General features: G+C 42.7%; 9 protein-coding genes and 1 long non-coding RNA gene across 12 annotated transcripts; 5 read left to right on the top strand and 5 right to left on the bottom strand.

The window, feature by feature from the left end:
* Nucleotides 1-465: 465 nt before the first annotated feature.
* LOC108650766 (lipase 3) lies at nt 466-2365 on the bottom strand. The gene is made up of 4 exons (XM_018100046.3): nt 2242-2365; nt 1741-2005; nt 960-1685; nt 466-902 (listed from the first exon to the last, which is right to left on the bottom strand). Exons 2-4 carry the CDS (start codon nt 1894-1896, stop codon nt 513-515), a joined length of 1272 nt encoding a protein of 423 aa, XP_017955535.1. The 5' UTR covers nt 1897-2005; nt 2242-2365; the 3' UTR covers nt 466-512.
* A 109-nt stretch (nt 2366-2474) lies between these two features.
* Sym (symplekin scaffold protein) lies at nt 2475-6452 on the bottom strand. Its single transcript, XM_018099467.3, has 5 exons — nt 6247-6452; nt 5985-6178; nt 3795-5926; nt 2823-3739; nt 2475-2761 (listed from the first exon to the last, which is right to left on the bottom strand). The coding sequence occupies exons 1-5, from the start codon at nt 6331-6333 to the stop codon at nt 2558-2560; spliced, it is 3534 nt and encodes a 1177-aa protein (XP_017954956.1). The 5' UTR covers nt 6334-6452; the 3' UTR covers nt 2475-2557.
* Nucleotides 6453-6737: 285 nt separating this feature from the next.
* On the top strand, nt 6738-9838 carry Madm (MLF1-adaptor molecule). The gene is made up of 2 exons (XM_018099578.3): nt 6738-8457; nt 8930-9838. The coding sequence occupies exons 1-2, from the start codon at nt 7276-7278 to the stop codon at nt 9740-9742; spliced, it is 1995 nt and encodes a 664-aa protein (XP_017955067.1). The 5' UTR covers nt 6738-7275; the 3' UTR covers nt 9743-9838.
* Nucleotides 9839-10615: 777 nt separating this feature from the next.
* On the bottom strand, nt 10616-12038 carry Dcps (Decapping enzyme, scavenger). Its single transcript, XM_018100090.3, has 3 exons — nt 11746-12038; nt 11536-11694; nt 10616-11479 (listed from the first exon to the last, which is right to left on the bottom strand). Exons 1-3 carry the CDS (start codon nt 11936-11938, stop codon nt 10689-10691), a joined length of 1143 nt encoding a protein of 380 aa, XP_017955579.1. The 5' UTR covers nt 11939-12038; the 3' UTR covers nt 10616-10688.
* Nucleotides 12039-12281: 243 nt separating this feature from the next.
* Nucleotides 12282-14364, top strand: Caf1-55 (chromatin assembly factor 1 p55 subunit). 3 transcript variants are annotated; one of them, XM_018100027.3, is made up of 4 exons: nt 12282-12423; nt 12491-12666; nt 12731-13291; nt 13441-14364. In XM_018100027.3, exons 2-4 carry the CDS (start codon nt 12645-12647, stop codon nt 14148-14150), a joined length of 1293 nt encoding a protein of 430 aa, XP_017955516.1. In that variant the 5' UTR covers nt 12282-12423; nt 12491-12644; the 3' UTR covers nt 14151-14364. The 3 variants fall into 3 exon arrangements, with proteins under 3 accessions (XP_017955516.1, XP_017955508.1, XP_017955524.1); XM_018100019.3 differs by having other exon boundaries at nt 12305-12666; XM_018100035.3 differs by having other exon boundaries at nt 12306-12666; nt 12734-13291.
* Nucleotides 14218-16398, bottom strand: Art3 (arginine methyltransferase 3). Its single transcript, XM_018099773.3, has 4 exons — nt 16263-16398; nt 15589-16205; nt 15332-15513; nt 14218-15055 (listed from the first exon to the last, which is right to left on the bottom strand). The coding sequence occupies exons 1-4, from the start codon at nt 16282-16284 to the stop codon at nt 14365-14367; spliced, it is 1512 nt and encodes a 503-aa protein (XP_017955262.1). The 5' UTR covers nt 16285-16398; the 3' UTR covers nt 14218-14364.
* On the top strand, nt 16369-17273 carry mRpS10 (mitochondrial ribosomal protein S10). The gene is made up of 3 exons (XM_018100338.3): nt 16369-16466; nt 16533-16771; nt 16848-17273. Exons 1-3 carry the CDS (start codon nt 16458-16460, stop codon nt 17101-17103), a joined length of 504 nt encoding a protein of 167 aa, XP_017955827.1. The 5' UTR covers nt 16369-16457; the 3' UTR covers nt 17104-17273.
* A 255-nt stretch (nt 17274-17528) lies between these two features.
* Nucleotides 17529-18659, top strand: LOC108659491 (uncharacterized). Its single transcript, XM_018112448.3, has 4 exons — nt 17529-17868; nt 17928-18122; nt 18191-18431; nt 18489-18659. The coding sequence occupies exons 1-4, from the start codon at nt 17651-17653 to the stop codon at nt 18600-18602; spliced, it is 768 nt and encodes a 255-aa protein (XP_017967937.1). The 5' UTR covers nt 17529-17650; the 3' UTR covers nt 18603-18659.
* A 427-nt stretch (nt 18660-19086) lies between these two features.
* Hsc70-4 (Heat shock protein 70 cognate 4) lies at nt 19087-23070 on the top strand. The gene is made up of 2 exons (XM_018099591.3): nt 19087-19294; nt 20814-23070. Exon 2 carries the CDS (start codon nt 20814-20816, stop codon nt 22767-22769), a length of 1956 nt encoding a protein of 651 aa, XP_017955080.1. The 5' UTR covers nt 19087-19294; the 3' UTR covers nt 22770-23070.
* LOC149092280 (uncharacterized) lies at nt 19881-20759 on the bottom strand. Its single transcript, XR_016196219.1, has 2 exons — nt 20553-20759; nt 19881-20431 (listed from the first exon to the last, which is right to left on the bottom strand). It is a non-coding gene; the product is annotated as an uncharacterized LOC149092280 (long non-coding RNA).
* Nucleotides 23071-23145: the final 75 nt, after the last annotated feature.

The raw sequence follows: 23145 nt of genomic DNA on the forward strand, positions 1-23145 counted from the left end.
AGGGCTCTCTATTCTTTAATGATCAACTTACCTAAACTATTTTATATGATATATTATAAACGGTTGTACGTTAAGTATTCCATTTACTGGGTAATATAGTTGTAATTATTATCAAGTGGCGATTCCAGAAAATATAGGTATTATTCGTGGAAACATATGCCTATCTAATTGACGTTGCTTAACTTATCATTAATCTCCTTATTAACTTTCGCGTGGCTTGTACTAAATCTACTAATTATAGAGCTGATTAAAAGCCCACACATGGAGATTGTGCATTATCGAAGTTTGTATAAGTCGAAAATAAAATAGAAAAATAGAAAATACTCCACATATCATTTAGATATTATATAAATGAATCTTAAATGTTATCTGATAATTAATGAATTATTAGTACATGCACATGTACATGCTCTCATACTCTTTAGTTCCTATAATACTTTTTCTCTAGATTTACTCTGAATGCAGTTCATCAGGATCAAATAAGCTATTCATATACATGAAAAAATTACAATTTAATTTTTAGAACTTTCAAATTTCTTCATAATCTCAATGACTGGATCATTAATAACTTTTCGAAGATCCACGTTCAAAGCAAAGTCGTCGTGATCCCACAATGGGTCATCCACAAGGTGCAGCTCCCTATTGGGCAGACGTTCAGCCAGAAAATTAACATCCTTCACAGCAGCCATTATATCATTCTGTGCATACCATAGGTGGACCTTTGATGTAATTAGCTGGACTGGGTAGTCTGGAGGCTCCGCTGATCCATACAATTCTTTATTTATTTTGCTACCATAATCGTACTGACAAAATCGCCCTGAACGATATTCTTGCATATAATGTATTATTTGATTGCTGGAACATCCCGCTGGCTGATGACCAAAACCTTCTGTCATGGCAGTCTATCAATTGAAATGAAATGGTGATGATGTGCATTACGAAGTCTGCCTTTTACTCACATTATTCCAGCGAGTACTGTTGTAATACGAATTAATGAGATACACACAGACTGGCCGAAAAATTTGGTCACGGCCACATACATTGGCGAAAGTTCTCAAAACATATTTGTTGTATGGTAAAAACTCCATGTTCTCCATGAACCTCGTGAATAGATTATACGGATTGCTCAAATAGGGCGATAAATTATGAACCAATTTATATTCCATATTGGACATCCATGCAACGGGAGCCATCAGCTGCGCTGTCTTGATCTTCGCATTGTATTCGGGACGCATAGACATCAATGCAAAAAACACAGTTGTACCCTGAGAATGTCCCACATAATGGACGGCCTGGTGTCCCTGACCATTGACCTGCAGGGAGTAGTCGATCGTGGCTGCAATGTCATAGTACCCAATTTCGTGCCAACTGAACTTCCAGAAATCCGGGTCTTCTGTGGACATTGAAATATGATTTCTTGAGTATGTATTCCCACGACTATTGCCGACCCACACATCGAAACCGGAGTCAACCAACAGGTAAGGCAAAGCATGATTTGGGCCAGTAAAAAACCAAATATCAGAGCCGCCCATTAGGCCGTGCTCAATAAGCACGATCGGACGGATCTTTTCCTGGTTCTTTAGTTTGTGGGAATAGGGTATGCGAAACACACCCAAAACGTAGCCATCCTCGGTGACAATGTGATGGTGCTCTGCCGGATAGCCGTGACTAGATATGAAATCCTTCTACTTAGTATGTCGTTAGGAGCTGAAATATGGTAGGTTAAGGACAGGCACATACCGTCGTGGTAGACATGTCCACACCAGCCAAAAGCTCTGCTGTGTGATACAAGCTTTCGTAAAGGGCGTGAGTTGCAGGGATATAAAGCGCAACAGAGTTTAAGCCAACAACTGATACAGTCAATAAAATTAGCGCCGAGATGAGGTAGTCATGCATTATGTAACGTGTCAACTACATCTGTGGTTAGCCAATCATTGGAAGTCCAGCTTTGCTTGATTGGCTCTGCTAAATTTATCATCGGGGGATCTTCGATGACCCGGAATATCTGTGTATGAAAGTGATCAATAAATAAACGTATGAAACGGTTCCCTTTACCCCGGAAACATATTATATTAAAAGGTAAATTTAATGAGAGGAAATCAGGTTTAGATTTAAATTATAAATAAATATTAAATAATGTCATTATTGCCCTAGATGATATAGGTCTATTTTTATTGGAAATTCCGCACCCATTTGCTTAATTCATAATTCTTTAATTACACATTCGTTGTTGATACTTGCCCACATGACGATAGTCCATTAAGCATGAATTGCAACCTTGCTAGTAATTTCGGCAAAAAAACAGTGTTAATTTTGTTTAACTTATAGACAGAATGGCAATTTAAAAACGCTCGATTTTTGACGTTTAAAGCACTAGCTCCTCATGATAATAATAATTCAAACAATTTCTGTGATTACCTGACAAAGAGACCAAGGTGGAAGGAAGCTTTGAAAGTAGAGCTGCAGAACACATATTTGCATTGCCATTTGATTTGGTTTACTAAAACACCGAATGTATATATTAAACAAAACAGAATAAACTAGAACTAAACTATGACTAATCCTCGCCAGGTGGCAACGGCTGATTTAAATCCCCTAGAACGGGCGCCGGCACTGGCTGTGGTGCGGGTGCGGGTACGGGCTGTGGTGCAGCAACTGGCACTGAAGTCAAAACGGGAACAGTAGAAATAATGTTCATTTCTGAGGAATCTACCAACTCCTTCTTGATGTTGTCTGGATTTATGTAGCCACCACTTTCGTCCTGCAAAAGAAAATTCAAACACTTTAGAACATGATTATTAATATTAGGTCATAAAACTAACCGTCACAAAAACATCAACCGATTTGCCGCTAATAATATCCAGTATCTGCTGAGTGATGCCGCTCATTGGCTCGTCCTGAATGCTCTCCGCGTATTCAAGCAATTGAGGTCTGAGGTCCGGGCACTGCTGCAGTGCGTCTGCCAATTGTGGTGGCGGGAGCTGAAGCAGTACGGGTAGAGACTGCGGCTTGAGGCGCTGCACAGTCTTAAGAAAGCCCTCCCAGATGACCTTTTGGCGCCACACTTGCTTCAGTATTAGGCGCTGCAACAAATTCAGTACAAAGTTTGAGAGACGCGGCCACAGCGTCAGGCTCTGTATAGTGGTGCGCATCATGAGCGTAGGCACAGGCATCATCTCTACCAGTTGCTGCAGCACTGCCATCAGCACTTCTTGTGTGTACACCTCGCGCTCGGCTAGGCACAGTGAAGTGGCCTTCACTATTGACTTTAGATCCCACACATTAGTGTCGATTGTGTGGAGAGCTACTAGCAATTCTGTGGGTGATATCGCCATCTGTTGGTGAGCAAACTCGGCACCAATACCAAGCAAACGATTAAAGACTTCTTTGACAACAGCCTGATTGAGCTTTATTAGCTTGGGCAACACAGCGATTAGCTCAGAGCGCGATAAGCCACTCAAAATGGGTATTAGCACACGCACGTCCTTGACTTTGTTTTGGTAGAGATCACGAACGCGCTGGACCAGCTCGGGATGTGGCGTGGGCACGCGTTCGGTCAAGATGTAAATAATGCGTATCACCAGCGTTTCCAAGCCCTTCGGACAGTCCTCCAGCAGCTTGAGCAGCGCCGGAGACTCGACGCCCAGCTTCTTGATAGGGGCATCCAAGCTGCGTAGTATGGTCCGCTTTAGCTCTGCAGATGTCTCCATAAACACTTGACAAATCTTCTCCAGATAAACTGCAAAGGAATGAGTTACGATTTGTTGAGCATGGTGCTATCTGATGACGCTTACCTTCCGGATTGTAGGGCAGCAGCGCGAGAGCCAGGAGCAGGCACACCTTGGCAGTATCTTCTTTCCAAGCCACCTCCGGCGTCGGTCTGCCGTAATCTGCCGAAAATATGGCATTCGGTGGTGTTTCAGCAACCACAAATTGTAGCCACTCCAAAGCGAACTCATCGATGCGCGCTGGAACAATCTTGTGCACATGATAAATGGTAATCAAGTGGCCCAAAGCACGCTCCCGTAGATCGGCGCGCTCATGAACGGCATAGTTGAGGAGCACGCGTACGAAACGATTTTTACGCGGAGGTCTTAGCACGGCAAGATCCTTGACTATCTCCAAGCCGTGATGCATGAATTCTTCGACCAGGCATAACTTAACCAGCTGCACAATCGCCTCCTCGGGCAGTATGGGAGCCTCTAGAAAGAGGCGGCGTAGCAAAATGATTCTGTCCTTATACTCGCAACGCTCATTGATGCCACTAATTAGCTTATTCAATAATTCGTTGTAGGCATGATCTGGACGATTCTCTGTCTTCACATACGTATGACGCGTAAAGCCTTGCAGCAGCGAGTATTCCTCAAAAAGCCAAGAGAAGGCCAGATCTATGCGCTGCTTGATATCAGCTAGTATGAATTCCATGATGCTATAGCGCACATTGTCGGGAAATGTGGCCGCAATAACAGTCACTAATTTACGTCGCTTGGCCGCCACGCCGCCCATGATGCACTGCCGCTCTGAGTTGAGGATCCTTATGATGGCATCTAAGAGAAACTTCTCTTTAGTATTGCGTGGAAGGGGTTTGGTGATCTCCTGCAACTTGAGCGTCTTGGCGCGCTCTTTCATTCGCTCAATGACCGTCTGTTCGCCCTTGGAACGTTCCATGGTCTCGCGTAGTTTCTTCGTCGCTTCTTCTTTGCGCTGCAGCTCCTGTTCACTAAGCTTTCCTTGTGCATCATCCACATCCATGGCCAGAGGCTCTGGATCGGCAATGGCAATACTAGACTGACTCTTTGGCTTCATGGGCGGCTCTTTGCTGAATGCAGCCGAGCCGGGTCCCATGCGCATCTCCGTCAGCTGCTGCCCAAACAGATGGGAAATGTTGCTCACTTGCTGCGGCAATGACAGCTGCTTGATGGGCGTGTACTCTGCCAAGAATTTCGGAGTTGCCGCATCCGGCAGAGAGGGTAAAAACTCAATAACCAAATTCACCACTGTTTCCGTGGAGCGCAAGTGCTCTGCCAGGAATTTTTCGTTCACACGCGTACTCTTCTGACGCTGCCTCTCTAGCTCTTCCTCATCAAGTTCCATTTCTTGTGGCTGTTGCGGATGTCGCTCCTGCTCGACCAGACGCGCTTTTTTAGCCAAACTCTGTGCTGCATTTTCTAGTATTCGTTTCTGCCTGCGCGCCATCTCTTGCTTATCCATTTTGGGCAGCAATTTTTGTATCTCGCTCGCACTAGCTCCCAAATCCATTAATATATTACGTATTGTTCCAGCAAACTCGAATGAGCCGCGCAACTTGAGAAGCATTTGGAGCTGAAGACGCAAACTCTTTCTTACAGAACTAACTTGAGAGTCTGTCAGTGTGGGCGGCAAATTGTTGTTGAGCTGTCGAAAGGCCTCAACAACAGAGCCCATAAAAATGGGCCGCATTTTGGCCACCGTACATAGACTACTCGTACAGGCAATCAGATTCACCGACGAGATGTGCGTAGTTCCATGGAACTGCAGCATAATGTCAAAGATGTTGGTGCCTTCGTCTTGCAACTTTTGACGCCGGATAAGTTTGCAATGTTCCGGCACATCGGCCAGTGAGAAGTCGCCCTCTCGCTTCATGCTGTCCTCATCCGCATAACTTTGAAGTATGATGACGCCCTCTAGAAATTTGATGGCATTCGTGCGTATGCCATCGTTTTCATTGTCAATCATGTCCAGAATTTGTGCCTTTATCAAACTTAAGACATTCCATGCTTGCTCAGCGCTGTCGCTAGGATCAGTCAAGCTGCATAGATATTGCAGTCCGTTTTTATAGATGCTGCCACAAGCCTGGATAACACGTTTAATGACTTGAGCTGAACTGTCTCGCAGCATCATAGATATCACATTAATTACATAGGGTAGAAGCTCCACTTTAACCTTACTGAAAGCGAACATCATTATACTTTGTGCAATTATGTATTTCAAGGATATATGCCCACCATATCTGTTCAATAAAAGAGACCACTTGCTTTCGCACCTCTTGGTTTTGATCGTGTGCCAGTGAGAGCACCGGCTCCAAGAACTCCTCTGCCAGCTCTACACACGAACTAAGCACTATTTCCTGCACTTTAACCAGCAGTTCACATTTCAACGTAGCATTTGCTGTCACGAATTCATTGCACCATTCCACAACCTAAGATAAATAAACAAGGTTTCAAATAACATGAGCGCATCAAATTCGACACGAAAGCATCTACCAACCTTCGCACGCGCTGTTGCCGTTTTTTCATCTGTAAAAAGATTCGCAGTTTCTGACACAAACTGGCTGCGCCCAATTATACTATCCATGGTTAAAATGTATATTTAATAAAATATAGTGAGTCTTTTACAATTTTTAAATGCCGCAAGTGCAAGCTGAAGGAGCTCCCAGATTTCGATAGCGTTAGTGATGTGCAATGGCACTAGCGATTAATTTTCTTGCCAATGTCGTTGTTTTCTCTTCACTCCGTCCTAAAAACCGAAAGCTGGAGAAATATTACGTTGCCTCTTAGCCTTTTGAGAAACTGTTTAGGTACAGGCCAAACACATTACATTCAATATTAATTGTTATTTTTTTATATATATATATATTTAAAGCTCAGTGCAAATGATATGCTCCCATGACTTGTGTGACGTCATATTCGTATTCTTAAAATGTTATCTTCTAAGCTTGTATTCGTTTTCAACATTGCATATAAAACATCGTAATATCGATACATCGGCTAATAATTATCGATAGCATCGATGCATCGATTTACTCACATTTTTTGGGTGTTTTAAAAGCGTGAAAAAAACGCCTAAACAAGCCAAAACGACCGCACATCAGGACCAATAAGCGCAGTTAGTTAATTCTTTTAGCTGCTGCATCAAAAGGCATTGACAGTCGCAGGCACAAACGGCAAGAAAAGAAGGTTCAGCAATACGGTGTGTTATTGAACAACGGCTGAAGAGTCAAAGGTAGTGCAAGAGAAGGGTGGTAGCGGAGAGTACGTGCTTGTGTATGTGTGTATGTGAGTGTGTGGGTAGAAGTTGCGGCTGTGGAGCAGCAGCGGCGGCAGCGGCGACGACAGCGGCAGGTTTAGTTGAGGCAGAGCAAACACAGAGCCACGATTTCAAGTAAATAGTGAGCTAAAATCTACAACGACAACAACAACAACACAAGAAGCAACTACAACAACAAGGGCATTAGTAGAAGCAACAGCAACAGCGGCTCAACTGCTTTTGTAAGCAACACACGACGACCGCGCCCTAATGTCAAATAGCCAAGCAAATGCCGGCAGCAGCGGTAGCGTCGTGGATGAAACGAATCCAAATGCAATTAATCCCTCACCGGGCACCACCACAATTGCCAGCAGCATCAATCTGACATCCGCATCGACAACGGCAGCTCAGAGCTCCACTGGACAGCCGGCGTCTGCTGCTGCACCTGGAGGTGGAACCGCACCGCACATAGTGGGCGCTTCCAGCACAACAACAGCAACTGCATCAACAGCTGGGGATGGTGGTGTCAACAACTTGGCTGTGGACTCATCGCCTCGCGAGTCTGGCGATGACTCAGAGGATGAGAGCGAAATATTGGAGGAGTCACCATGTGGTCGGTGGCTAAAAAGACGCGAAGAGGTCGATCAGCGCGATGTGCCAGGGATCGATTGTGTGCATCTGGCCATGGACACCGAGGAGGGTGTTGAAGTCGTTTGGAATGAGGTGCAATATGCGCAGCTGCAGGAGCTCAAAACTCAGGAGGACAAGATGCGTCAAGTGTTTGACAATCTGCTGCAGCTGGACCATCAGAATATTGTGAAATTCCATCGCTACTGGACAGACACGCTGAATGCGGAGCGACCGCGCGTCATCTTCATCACGGAGTACATGTCGTCCGGCTCGTTGAAACAGTTCCTCAAGCGCACCAAGCGCAATGCCAAGCGATTGCCGCTTGAATCATGGCGCCGCTGGTGCACACAGATCCTGTCCGCGCTCAGTTATTTGCATTCCTGCTCGCCGCCCATCATTCATGGCAATCTAACCTGTGATAGCATTTTCATACAGCACAATGGTCTGGTCAAAATCGGCTCGGTGGTACCAGATGCGGTCCATTACAGCGTGCGCCGTCAGCATCTTGACCAGTTGCCCGAACGGGAGCGCGAGCGTGGTGCCCACTACTTCCATGCACCCGAATATGGGGCCGCCGAGCAGCTGACAGCCGCCGTGGACATCTATGCTTTTGGTATGTGCGCCTTGGAAATGGCCGCGCTGGAGATCCAGCCACAGTCTAGCAACAGCGAATCGACTGCCATCAACGAGGAGACCATACTGCGCACAATCAACAGCTTGGACAATGATCTGCAGCGTGATCTGATACTGAAGTGTCTCAATCCCAACCCACAAGATCGACCAAGTGCCAGCGACTTGCTATTTCATCCACTACTCTTTGAGGTGAGTGCACGAAAGAAATATAGAACTCTCAAGTCTGTCATGTGTTGCTTACAGCTCTGTAATTATTGAATAAGTAGTTTAGTGCAAAGAAAAGAATATTTTTATTAATTTTGAAAGAAGAACAAACTAGATAGCTTAGAGAATCAATTTTAGGAACTGTAAACTGCTTAGAGCATCGATCATTCATTGTTGAAAATGAAGAGAATATATTATTATATCTCTCTGCTAAAGTAATCTTGCATTAGAAGCAACGATGTGGATCAGGAGCCATTGTTACTTGTATAAAAGCAAATCAAACGACCTAAGCTCGTCTCCAAGTCAATAAAAACGTAATCTATATAGAATATCTTGTCAACTAAAGTACTCTTCCGAGTTCGATACTTGTTAAACAATTTTTTTTTTTTTTTTGGTTTTTTTGTTTTGAACTAGTTTTTGTCAGATAGAACTGTATAAATTTGGGTTCTCCCAACAGGTGCATGCACTAAAACTTTTGGCCGCCCACTGTCTGGTCTTCTCGCCCGCCAACCGAACCATGTTCTCGGAAACAGCCTTCGACGGACTGATGCAGCGCTACAATCACCCGGATGTGATAATGGCACAGCTGAAAAAGTCCGGCAATGAGGTACAATTTCGACTGTCGGATGTGACCGGGGCCGACAAGCTGGAAAAGTTTGTCGAAGATGTTAAATATGGTGTCTATCCGCTAATCACGTACAGCGGCAAGAAGCCGCCACATTTTCGTTCGCGTGCCGCGTCCCCGGAACGTGCCGACTCAGTCAAGTCGGAGACGCCGGAGCCAGTGGATACCGAATCGCGCCGAATCGTGAACATGATGTGCAGCGTGAAGAAGCTGAAGGAGGATAGCAACGATATACTGATGACAATACTGTTGCGCATGGATGACAAAATGAATCGGCAGTTGACGTGTCAGGTGAACGAGGAGGATACGGCAGCGGATTTGACCAGCGAATTGGTGCGCCTGGGTTTTGTCCATCTAGATGATCAGGACAAGATTCAGGCCCTACTCGAGGAGACGCTACGTGCAGGCGTCCTCAGTGATGGCGCCGGCGCAGAGAGCTCTGGCGCCGGTGTCACCACAACGGCCACGATGGCTGCACTGGAGCAGCTGGAACGGAACTGGTCCATCTCGGATGCAGACAAAACGATGACGTCCAGCATGTCCGTGAACACTTCGCCCAGCGCGGCCGTCATGTACGTGCCACAAGAGCCAGCTGATGCGGAGGGTGCGCCGATCCAGAACAGCAGCAACAGTCACAGCAATTGAAGATGATGATGAAAGTATTCGGGCAAAGCCGGCGGGGTGCGCATTGTTTTTATTATTGGAATGAAATAATTACACTCTACGATTTTATTGCTACTATTATTTTTGTTATTTTTATATATATGCATACACGTATGTATTTATATATATGCATCTATAATGTATGTATATCATGTATGTGTTTATGTATTTGCGTATGTATATGTATTTAAACGATGTTGTACAAGGCTTCCAGGCAAGAGATTTCCGACGTGTATCCTACACCGACTCCACACATACACACATGAACGACTCACATGCAACCACACACACATACATACATAAGCCACTGCTTTAACTCGTAAGCCAGAGACGAGCTTATAAAATCAAAGCATTCGCTTAGCACGACTTTCGAAAATCCCGAATCGAATTCGGCATTCTCGAATATACCGCTAGAAAATCTAATCTAAAACGAAATAAAAATAAAAGAAATATTAAACAAAAAAAGTTAAAGACACTTGCAAAGGCAGCAGCCCCATGAAAACCAAGAGCAAACAAAAAAATTCGACTCATTTCGAAATAGCATTTAGGCACTCAAAAAGAATATGTATATGGTTTTTATTGATGCATATATACATACATACATTTCTGGTAGTTAACGAGCAAGATGATGAAAGAGCAAAAATGTCCCCAAACGCAGTAAATGTATTTCAACGTATTACAAATATTAGAATACAAAAGAAAAGACCACAAATAAAGCAAAACACTGACGGATCGTAGCATAAAGCAGCCACAACTACAACAACAACAAATACACAACAGACATAGCGACACTATTATTAAATAAATAAATAATTAACTAAATAAATAAAGAAAGCAAAAAACTGACAACACAAATATTGATTGAGTGCTTTTGTACGTTTATTTTTACTATTATACCAAACCAGGTTGATAATCAATAGATCCAATTTTAGGCACACGGCATTTCAAGAAGTTCCGCCTCAGTGGACTCCTGAGGAGTGCTCAGCTTGATGCGCTTGCATTCCCGTCCCTCTTCGGGCTCATCGTCTGTAAAAGCTTCGGGCGCTTCGTCAGCCTCGCTCAGCTCCTGCGCTACGACTTGGCGGACCTCCAACTGTTTGTCATATAATTCCAACAACTTGTTGCCCTCGTATAAAACAAAGGGCAGGCTGGCTCGCTGATAGTAATCAGGCATCAGTTCCAAATTGTTGATGACAGTATCCAGCATGTGCGATTTCTCACACCAGATGCCAGGTGCGTCGTTTCTAAGCGGATTGATATGTACATGCAGATGGTAGAATGACGGTTGATAATGGAAGTACATTCGCAGCTGGTTAGGATTCAGGCCGTAACGTTCAAGTATTGCCTGCTTGGCCGACTCTCGCAAATTGCGCAACAAGGGCAAGTGGCTCGCATTGAGATCACGCAAAGACTTAATATCGCGCTTGCGTACTATTCCCAGCAAATACAAGGTCTCCACATTGCGTCCATCCCACTTGAGATCAGGAAGGAGGACAAAGCCATTCTCTGGATGCTTATCCTCAAATACAATACGTTCAGTTTCCTGCTTGTGTTCCAGAATATTGTACACCCAGTCCAACGAGAATTGGCTTGAGGTGATGTACGGCAACGTAATGGATTCGTAGAGATCTGGGGTTTCATTTATTATATACTTCTGGCATATGGAATATTTCTCAATATGTTTCTCAGTGGCTGGATAAATCACTGTACCCTTCACGGCTATTAAAAGAGTAATGTTTTAGTGTTTGTTAGGCAAAACAGTTACAATTACTTACTACACAGCTCCTGGGTGGGCACACACTGAAAACTCGCGTAAATATTATTTATAAAATCGGTGCGGACTTGCAAATCCGTGCTAAAGTAACTTGGCTTCGGACTCGAGTCGGCATCCTGATCTGCCGGCACTTCAGTTGCCACGTCACTCTCACGATAAGCTGCAAAAATAGACATTTAACATTTTTTAAAGACACATACGAATTACTAACCATTTTTCTCAAAAACAACAATTGCAGCATCAGTTTCTGATATATCCGGGAAAGTGCCAAGTAATGTTATACTCTTGCATTTGCTATTATTGCTGAGTATTCGTTTGAGGTGGAACTTGGTTAAATCATAAGTTGGTGACTTAATCTCACTGCTTACATTCAGTTTTGGACTTGATTCTACTTGTTCAGGCATTATTTTATGTTTATTTTCTTCGGATTGTCTTGTTTCGGCGGCAATTTATTTATTCAGTGTTGGCAAACAACGGATAAACGATATTTCTAGTGATCCATTACCATTTGAGTCATTGAATCTTGTTATTAGCAATAAAGATATTTTGCACTAAGCATTTCCATAAAAAGAAAATTGTGAAAAATATGTATATTGATAAATGATTAATTTACCAATAATAAAATTACTATTTTTTCTAGACTAGATATGTTAACATAATTGCTCCACACATGTACATAGGCAACAACTGTTTGGTCAGTGACATAGGCCAACAATCGACAACGGGTTTTATGTACCAAGAATTTTTTGATCTATCGGACTGTTCCCTTCACTGTCGATAAGATTTCCACTCATCTCTGTCGCAACTAGCAGCCGACGCGCTTGCACAAAAAAAAAGAAGAGGAAAAATAATTTCTTCACTTTTTGCTGGAAGTATTGTTGCAAAAAGTGTAAGGGCATATGCAATTGCTGTAAACGCATTTAAAGTGTTATTTCAAGTTTTGCATTGTTAAGCAGAACGTTTACTTGCGGCCCAAGATCGCTTAAACTGAAAACTTTTGCCGACTTTGCGCACACGCTTTTACCGCCGCCGCTTTGTTGTTTTGGCGCCTGAATTTTGCGACGCGCACAAAAATTTGCGTGAAAATATAATTTAGCTGCGTGTGTCAAAATGGTGGATCGCAGCGATAATGGTAATTAATAAATATGACAATTTCGATTAAAATGATAATTAAAACTAACATTTTGGTTTATAAGCAGCGGAATCCTTTGACGATGCCGTCGAGGAACGTGTGATCAACGAAGAATACAAGATATGGAAGAAGAACACTCCATTTCTATATGATTTGGTCATGACCCACGCTCTGGAGTGGCCCTCGCTGACGGCCCAATGGCTGCCGGATGTGACCAAACAGGATGGCAAGGATTACTCTGTGCATCGCCTCATTTTGGGCACACACACTTCGGATGAGCAGAACCATTTACTTATTGCCAGCGTCCAGCTGCCCAGTGAGGATGCTCAATTTGATGGCTCCCACTATGACAATGAGAAGGGAGAGTTTGGTGGCTTTGGTTCAGTGTGCGGGAAAATTGAAATTGAAATCAAAATCAATCACGAAGGTGAAGTGAACCGGGCACGCTACATGCCCCAAAATGCTTGCGTCATTGCAACGAAAACTCCATCGAGTGATGTTCTCGTATTTGACTACACAAAGCATCCAAGCAAACCTGAACCATCCGGCGAATGCCAGCCTGACCTACGTTTGCGTGGACATCAAAAGGAAGGCTACGGTCTCTCCTGGAATCCCAATTTGAATGGTAATCACAAAATATTAAATATACACTAATAAATTAGATAATAGATAGACATATTAAGCTTAAGAGGAGATTGCTTTTTTATAATTTTCTATATTTCTAACTTTAGTTATATTCCATGCATATTGACTTATTTCGTGCTCTTTCTTTAGGCTATTTGCTCTCGGCCTCTGATGATCATACTATCTGCTTGTGGGACATCAATGCCACACCCAAGGAACATCGCGTCATTGATGCGAAAAATATATTTACTGGGCATACGGCCGTCGTTGAGGATGTCGCTTGGCATTTGCTGCACGAATCACTTTTTGGCTCGGTGGCCGATGATCAAAAACTCATGATTTGGGATACGCGTAACAACAACACATCGAAGCCATCGCACACTGTGGATGCGCATACGGCTGAGGTGAATTGTTTAAGCTTTAATCCGTACTCCGAGTTCATATTGGCCACCGGCTCGGCGGACAAGACGGTTGCGTTGTGGGATTTGCGTAATCTGAAGCTGAAACTACATTCCTTCGAGTCGCACAAGGATGAGATCTTCCAGGTGCAATGGTCCCCTCACAATGAGACCATTTTGGCCTCCTCTGGTACCGATCGACGCCTCCATGTGTGGGATTTGTCGAAAATTGGCGAGGAGCAGAGCTCTGAAGATGCCGAAGATGGGCCACCGGAGCTGCTATTCATCCACGGCGGCCACACGGCCAAAATCAGCGATTTCTCTTGGAATCCGAATGAGCCATGGATCATCTGCTCCGTGTCAGAGGATAATATCATGCAAGTGTGGCAAATGGCCGAGAATGTGTACAATGATGAGGAGCCCGAGATACCCGCCTCCGATCTGGAAACCAATACGGCTTAAGGCCCGCTTTCGACTTCTGTTTTTGGCATGTTTCCAAACCTCCCATAAGAAATATATGTGAAAGAAATTGTTTTCTTGGCTCTAAGCACGAAACCAGCTTACCCGGCGACGTGTACTCATTTTAATTTATATATTACATACTTTTACAATTAATTAAGTTCACATTTTGTCTACAAAACAAATCTTGCATTAAAACAATCTGAAGACCAACAAATTAATCAACAGTGTATTTAAACAGTTTGCCGAACGCCTCAATGTCCACGCGTAAGGCACGAGCATCTCCTTGGTGTCGCCTCGACATGATCTTTCCGCTTATCACCTGATCCTTCTCCACCGCTTGTGGCTGGTCCATGAAGAAGACCGTCTGTTTCCAATGTGTGGGCGTCGCAGCTGGCGAAGTACTGAACATGATTTGCTTGTCCAGATCAAAGAATGTGTCAAAGTAACCCACAAAGGCAGCCAGCTTGCCCGTTTGGGTGCACTTCAAATGGAATTCATGCGAAAAATTCGAATAGCTCAGATCAACGGTCATCATATCAAAGCTGGCTATTTCTTGGCTGTCGGTTAGTATGTGCTCTGGGTTGACCACCTCAATCAGCGGCTCCTCTATGCTGCGCTTACGCAGATCACTCATATCCACTCCATACACATCTGACCAGAACTCTACGTGCTGCTCATGCAGCGTCTCATTTATGCCCACCAAATGGAGTGTGCAGCGATTGGGTAGAATTTTCCCATTGGGATTCAGATGGTTTTCGCGTGCATAGATAATCGTGTCCAACATGGCCTCGTAGAGCAGAAAATAGCCCATCCATTCCGATATGATGACATCGTACTTGGCCTCGGGCAGTTCAGTGTCCTCCAATCGACCTTTAATGAGCTGCACATTCTTAACTTTATTTTTTCTGTTAAGGAGAGATGATTTAAGGTATTAAGTATTAAATGGCTAAATTAGTTTAAAAGTTTTGTATATTCAATTACAGATTATTTATAATCGTTAAATCAACAATTTTCCCTTATTCTTATTTAATTCTAATAAGATTATATACCAGAGACGAATTTTATTTAATTTATACAAAAGGTTTTAGTTATAATAAAAAATAATATATCTACAAATTTATTTATAATCATCAAAAATCTGTTCATTAACTAATTGAAATGCTTAACGATGCTTGGCTTACCTGACGATATCCATTGCAGTATATACAATCTCTGAATTGTCAATGCCAACGACGTTTTTAGCGCCAGCTTGAGATGCAAATATGGAGAGTATGCCCGTGCCACAGCCCACATCCAAAACGGACTTTCCATTCAAATATTTCTGGTTTTCCATTAGCGCAGAGCGGTAGGTGCTAGTGCGAACCTATTTAAGGAATAGTAATAGAAATAATATCAAAAATAATGGTCATACAGAGTTAGTTAATATGTAATATCCTACCGTATCGCTGAGCATTTCATGGTGTATACCAAAGTGTGAATAGCTATTGAAATATTCCTTGTCAAAAGATGGAGCATTACGCACAACTCCATTATTGGTTGCTGCGGTATCCTTTCCCTCGCTGTGCACTTTCTGTAACAGATCTCTGTAGTCGTTGCGCATGCGTTCCATATCTTCGCTGGCTTGTTGCAGCAATTGTCCTTGCTCGGCAATGCGTTGCAGCAACTCGGGTACGCTCGCTGCTGCCTGTGGAGCATCAGTTGTGATAGCATCGTAGTCGTAGCAAAGCCACGACTCGTACTGAATGGGCTTTAAATATTTCTCATCATTCCATTCTGGTTGTTTGGTTTGGAGAAGCTGCTCAGCAGTTATTCGACCTCCACGTATGTAATTTATTAACTTAATGAATGCATACTGATCCATTTGGAATTTCTGCTTAAGCTGCGCCAAATTCACCTTATGCTGGCTATTCAAATGCTCGATCGCCGGATCGACACTGGAAAAAACTTGAGTGCAAAATAAACAAGTTGTTGGCTCTCCTTCGTCGTCGGCGTCTTCAATTTCTTCATTATCATCGATGTCCTCGAATGCCTCCTCATCAGAGCTGGACTCACTAGCTATTATTGAAAATCAGATTGGAGATATATTCATGATATGTTTGTATATAAATTTACCTTTAATTTCTGGGTTATCCATATTTATAAATATCAACCAATTTATCAACAACACCAAATAGTTTAAAGGCGCTCTTAGACAGCAGCACGTGCGGGAAGGAACAGTGTTTCCACACCCCGGCAAATGTTATTAAACTATCGATAACTAATTTACTTTTCGCATCCCTTCACTTGCATAACTCTGTTAATAACAACATGCTTCAGGTGCGTAGCTCAATTTATTTTTTATTTATTAGAACTAATATTTTGGTTTGAACTGTGACTATTTAGGTATTGAAGAGTTTACGTTTGACCCAGCCTACGCGCTTTGCCTCTGCTCTAAGCAGCACAGTAACAAATACATCTTCGATCACCGCTGATGCTTCTTCTGCTGTCAATTCAGGCGAACCCGATAAGCTCTACAGCAAATTGGAAATTGAGCTGCGAGGAATTGATCCAGCTGTTCTGAAAAGTTATACCTGGTTCGCCACAACCGCGGCGGAGCATTTGGGCATTGAATTGGGCAAATGGTAAGTGTGTCTATTCTCTTTTACGAACTATAAATGTGCAGTTTTAATTTCAATGCTTTGTATCGTACATTTAAAGTTGGAGCCCCCGCAAGGCACACCATGAACGAATGACTCTACTGAAGTCCGTGCACATTTATAAGAAGCATCGCGTTCAATATGAGATACGAACTCATTTTCGTTATATGAACTTCCACAAGCTAACGGGATCGACACTGGACACTTTTCTAGAGTACATCGAGCGCAATTTGCCCGAGGGTGTGGCGCTACAAGCAGCCAAGACGGAACTACAACAGCTGCCTGCTCATTTGCAACAGCCGCCAGAACAAGTTTAGCATAAGCATACATATTTACTGAACTTAGTTGTAAGTGTTGCATATACATATTACGTACATATTTAACTCTTACGTTTTTGATAACAGTCATTGAAGCGATTAACCGAACAGAAGCGTAGAGATTATTGTTCAATGGTTAAACACAAATAAAAAGTCGTGTTAATCAAAAATTTGTGTTTATTGATAAGAATAGAATTGATGTTGGATTTACACGTTTCAGGCCCCACCAGGTTTTGGTGATAAGCTTTTGGTCTTGATATCAAAATAGCTTAAATATTTTGTATGAAGGAACTATACCTCAAAGACAAGAGTATAATGATAGCCCAGAATATCTCCTATACACCACTCAATATAAAATTGAGCGTATTTTTCTGTTATTTGCAAAACAGCTACGCCAATATACAGTGATAAGGATAGGGTATATAACGAATTTGTATTAATCGTATCTTGACATTCATAACGGGAACTGGAAACGGTAGCACTTGACAAAAACCAAATACTTTTGGCTAAGCAGTTCAGTTGCGTGCTTTAGCCCTAAGCGAACGAAATGCAGTCGGGTCACACATTGCGCCTGCTATTAGCCACGGCCTCTCTTTATTGCTGCCTTTCGCCTGTTGTGTGCATCTATGAGGCTGCAATATTGGAATTTCTAGAGGAGTTTCGTATGCGCATGTGTCACCCGATACCCAATTTGGGGTTGCCTGCATTGGATCCACTTGAACTAGGTCCTGCCGAGACAGCTGTGAATAACCAATACCTTGTCGAGTGAGTGACACCTATTTAATTTACGTAATAAATGTATATTGATATTTATTTAAATTCAGCTTTACTGGTTCCATTGAGGACTTTCAACTTAAAGGACTTTCAGATTTTGTTGTAGATACATTAAAAATAAATGCCGTGCCTGGCTTTCGTAGCACAATTAAAGTTACCTTTCCATACACTTATTTGAAGTCTCTTTACACTGCCAAAGGTTCCTTAGCGTATATTGTAAATTTGGCTGGCGATGGCAATGCAGAGTAAGTAATATAGAGATTATATATAAAAAAAAACTTTTTGTTAAATCTATCTCTTCTTCAATGTCCAGAGTATTGGTGAAAGCCTTTTCTCTTGAAATTTCATGGAAACTGAAACTGTCGTCCTCCTTATCCATCACAGATTTGCAAATAGATATCCTTTTAGGAGATTTAAAAGTTAATTTTGAAAACTTAATGGAGGAAGAGCGAATTGATTTGTTTCTGCATGATCTAATTAACGAAATGGGTGTTGAATTATTGGGTGATGTATGGAATTATGAGCAGGCCAAAGTTGTTGCAAAAGTCGAAGCGGTGTGTATTATATATATACTAATAATTAATTAAATTAATAATTTACATCCCTTACAGCTGATCAATAGCAAACTGTCGGGAATTCTGCAAGGTATTATTGGAGGAGGTGGCAGTGGAAAACCACCTATTTTTGAAGGCGTAGAACCGGATTGTAAGCTTCCTGCTCCTTAATAAGGCTAATTAATATGCATAATGAATTTAGCAATAAATAAATAGAAACGTTTCAAAGGTGTTCCACTCTGTTTATTGGTTATAAATCGCTTGTCGCATATGTATTTGCAGATCGTTACGATAAGTTGTGCGATAAAAGGTATATATTTAAAACATATGCACTAATCTATTGATAAAGTGCACAAACAGCAATAGGAAAGCCCACTTACTATTCTAATCCTGTCATTATCAACTAAATATTGCTGATAAGCTGAATGCCATTAACTACTTGACAGATTCGATGTGGGGTCTTGATATCACCACCTATTGATTTATAACTTAGACGTGTCATAAATTTATTTTTGAATTTGCGCGTTTGGCGCGTATATTACCGGCTGAGCAGCGTTAACATAGTACGCAGGGCTGCAGAATTGGATATTTTCGATTAACACTGAGCGTCATTAGGGCAACATTGTTTTCAGCCAGCCTTGCCACATCGTGAAAGTTAATATATTAGAATTTTCCAGAGCAGGGCAAGCCGCTTTATAAGTAAAGGCACAGTCGTACGCCATCATTATTCCTAATACAAGCGCCAGTTTGATCGAACGTTTGAGTGTCGGTTCGGCAGAAAGAAATTTAAGTGAGACAAAGTGAAGTAGCAATTACACGGTTATTCATATATTTAGTACATTTCAACTGAACAAAAGAAAAAGGTAAGTGTTATAATTAGAATTTAACAATTTTCCCAAGCATTCATGCATTAAAATGCACTCTAAATTTGGCACGTGGTCATTGCCGCGTGGGTTTGACCTCAAAAAAAATTTCCATTGTCTTCCATGTGTCTTACGACTAAAATCAATAATTTTATGTTAGGTGCAAGTAATTTTGGGGTCATTTTGAATACGTCTTTGCTATTGAACTGTATAAAGAAAAAAATTATGGCTGCAAGTGACTGAACTTTAGAATACGGACAAAAATACATGGACAGCATGTAGTGCATAAATTCGCGTATTTAAATATGTGTGCCTATATTGCGTCATTCGATTTTTCTGCGACACTCGGGACTTCCAATAAACAGAGCACTGCGGCGTGCATTGTAAATTATGTATACATCAATAGTTAATGACTTCTCGAAATTGGCAAGTTTATTTGAAATTGCTGGAATATTCCATTGAAAAATTGCCGCATCACACACACATACAAATTTTCCATTCGCCTGCCTACTCATTATGAGTCATAATAGAATTCAGCTACTGACGTCTGGATTTATATTATAATTTAAAAATATTTCGCTAAAAATAAAGAAACATCTTTGGCAAGTGTTTGGATTTTAGCTATTTTTATTTTTTATACTAAAAAACGCGTTGCTAACCGGCATTTTAAACTATACCTTTGTATGCGTTGTTGGAATAAAACATGTCAAAACGTATGAAAATTTAGCGCGCGCGTGCTTGTATACTATTGCCGTCCCGTTCATGCGCACAGTACAGGGTGCAAACTTATCAGTCTGGCAACGGCGTGGTTCTCTATACATATACATCTAGATACATGCATATGTTTATGCGTATGTGTATGTGTTTGTGGTTTATAGTATTCCAGAATTTTCGACTTTGTCCATGCGGTACTTCCATCCCTTGAAATTTAGCAGCTGCAATTGCAGCTGAACTTCAACACTTTTGTTATCTTTGTGTTTTTTTTTTTTTGGCTTGAGCATGTATACATAATAAATTGTACATACGTGCCTCGGTCATATAAATTAGTCATTTACCTCACGTTTCACCGTTTTTGGATTTCGCTCTGACATTAGCAACAACCTGTTTCCGTTGCATGAGAAATTTTACGTAAAAGGTCTGAAAATGATCAGAACATTAACTTTTATTTCATGGACGGGGCTGTAGCCTTTGCTTTTAAATAAGTATTAAAAAGTTTGTTAATGAAAACAAATATTTAAACGTATAAATGTATACCTACTAAACTAGATAATTATTGATCATCATCAAAAATGTAAATAAAAGAAATGTATGTGTAAAGTCCATAGTCCTCAAAGGAATACTGAATCGATTGATTTTTTACAATACAATACAACACGTCACTGAAATGCCCGTAATGACAGTAAATTCTGTCTTTGAGACTGCTTTCAATTTCCAAATCACAAAAACGAAGGAGAAATAAACAATATTTACGTATAGAAACTCTTCTAAAATTTAGACATTTTTTTTATATTTATTGCAGATGTCTAAGGCTCCAGCTGTTGGTATTGATTTGGGCACAACCTACTCTTGCGTGGGTGTGTTCCAGCATGGCAAGGTTGAGATCATTGCCAACGATCAGGGTAATCGTACCACCCCATCTTATGTTGCCTTCACGGAGACGGAGCGTTTGATTGGTGACGCCGCCAAGAACCAGGTGGCCATGAACCCAACCCAAACAATCTTCGATGCTAAGCGTCTGATTGGTCGCAAATTCGATGATGCGGCCGTGCAGTCTGATATGAAGCACTGGCCTTTCGAGGTCGTGAACGTTGATGGCAAGCCCAAGATCGAGGTTACGTACAAGGATGAGAAGAAGACTTTCTTCCCCGAGGAGATCTCCTCCATGGTGTTGACCAAGATGAAGGAGACCGCCGAGGCGTACCTGGGCAAGACGGTTACCAATGCCGTCATCACTGTGCCCGCCTATTTCAACGATTCACAGCGTCAGGCAACCAAGGATGCTGGCACCATCGCCGGTTTGAACGTATTGCGTATTATCAATGAGCCAACTGCCGCGGCCATCGCCTATGGCCTGGACAAGAAGGCTGTTGGCGAGCGTAATGTGTTGATTTTCGATTTGGGCGGTGGTACTTTTGATGTCTCCATTCTTTCGATTGATGACGGCATCTTCGAGGTCAAATCTACTGCTGGTGACACCCATTTGGGTGGTGAGGATTTCGACAATCGTCTAGTCACTCACTTTGTGCAGGAGTTCAAGCGCAAGCACAAGAAAGATCTGACCACCAACAAGCGTGCTCTGCGTCGTCTGCGCACTGCCTGTGAGCGTGCAAAGCGTACTCTTTCCTCATCTACCCAGGCGAGCATTGAGATCGATTCGCTGTTCGAGGGTACCGATTTCTACACCTCGATCACGCGTGCTCGTTTCGAGGAGCTGAACGCTGATCTGTTCCGCAGCACCATGGACCCTGTGGAGAAGGCATTGCGTGATGCTAAGTTGGACAAGTCGGCCATTCACGATATTGTGTTGGTCGGTGGCTCCACCCGTATCCCCAAGGTGCAGCGCCTATTGCAGGATCTGTTCAACGGCAAGGAGCTGAACAAGTCCATCAATCCCGATGAGGCTGTTGCTTATGGTGCTGCCGTCCAGGCTGCTATCTTGCACGGCGACAAGTCGCAGGAAGTGCAGGATCTGTTGCTGCTCGATGTCACCCCCCTGTCGCTGGGTATCGAGACCGCTGGCGGCGTGATGAGCGTGTTGATCAAGCGCAACACCACCATCCCCACAAAGCAGACCCAGACCTTCACCACCTACTCAGACAACCAGCCCGGTGTGTTGATCCAGGTCTACGAAGGTGAGCGTGCCATGACCAAGGACAATAATCTGCTGGGCAAATTCGAGCTGTCGGGCATTCCACCCGCACCACGCGGCGTTCCCCAGATTGAGGTGACCTTCGACATTGATGCCAACGGTATTCTGAATGTCACCGCTCTTGAGCGTTCGACCAATAAGGAGAACAAGATCACCATCACCAACGACAAGGGTCGTCTGTCCAAGGAGGATATTGAACGCATGGTCAACGAGGCTGAGAAGTACCGTAACGAGGACGAGAAGCAGAAGGAGACCATCTCTGCCAAGAACGGTCTGGAGTCGTACTGCTTCAACATGAAGGCCACACTGGATGAGGAGAATCTGAAGAGCAAGATTTCCGACTCGGATCGCACCACCATCCTGGATAAGTGCAACGAGACCATCAAGTGGCTGGATGCCAATCAGCTGGCCGACAAGGAGGAATACGAGCACCGCCAGAAGGAGTTGGAGGGCGTTTGCAACCCAATCATCACCAAGTTGTACCAGAGCGCTGGTGGTGCTCCTGGTGGCATGCCCGGTATGCCTGGGGGTATGCCCGGAGCTGGTGCTGCTCCTGGCGCTGCTGGAGCCGGCGGTGCTGGCCCAACCATCGAGGAGGTCGATTAAACAATTCACCAACCACAATCCCAAACCAAACAATAAATCAATTTATACGTTTTACACAACTTGGATTCTAAATTAGAAAACACACAACCACAAGAACAAATGACAACTGCTCTTGATAACTATATTATAATAATACAACTGCAACATTTAAAATATATAAAAAGCAAGCGAAAGCCCAAGCACTACATAGGATAATACATATATATTATATTATTATCATCATACATCGATCGATCATCCAAATAATATTTGCTTATACTTGAATAAAATACATCTAATTTGAGATTTGCAAAAGAATAAACGAGTTATTAATTTTGGCGAGGGGTGGAAATGCTCAACAAATTCAAATAAATCTCTGAGGCCTAAATACATGTTT

This window comes from Drosophila navojoa, chromosome 2 (genome assembly GCF_054131105.1).
Source record: "Drosophila navojoa isolate 15081-1374.11 chromosome 2, UAZ_NAV_1.0, whole genome shotgun sequence".
In the NCBI taxonomy this organism is placed as follows: Eukaryota; Metazoa; Arthropoda; class Insecta; order Diptera; family Drosophilidae; genus Drosophila; species Drosophila navojoa.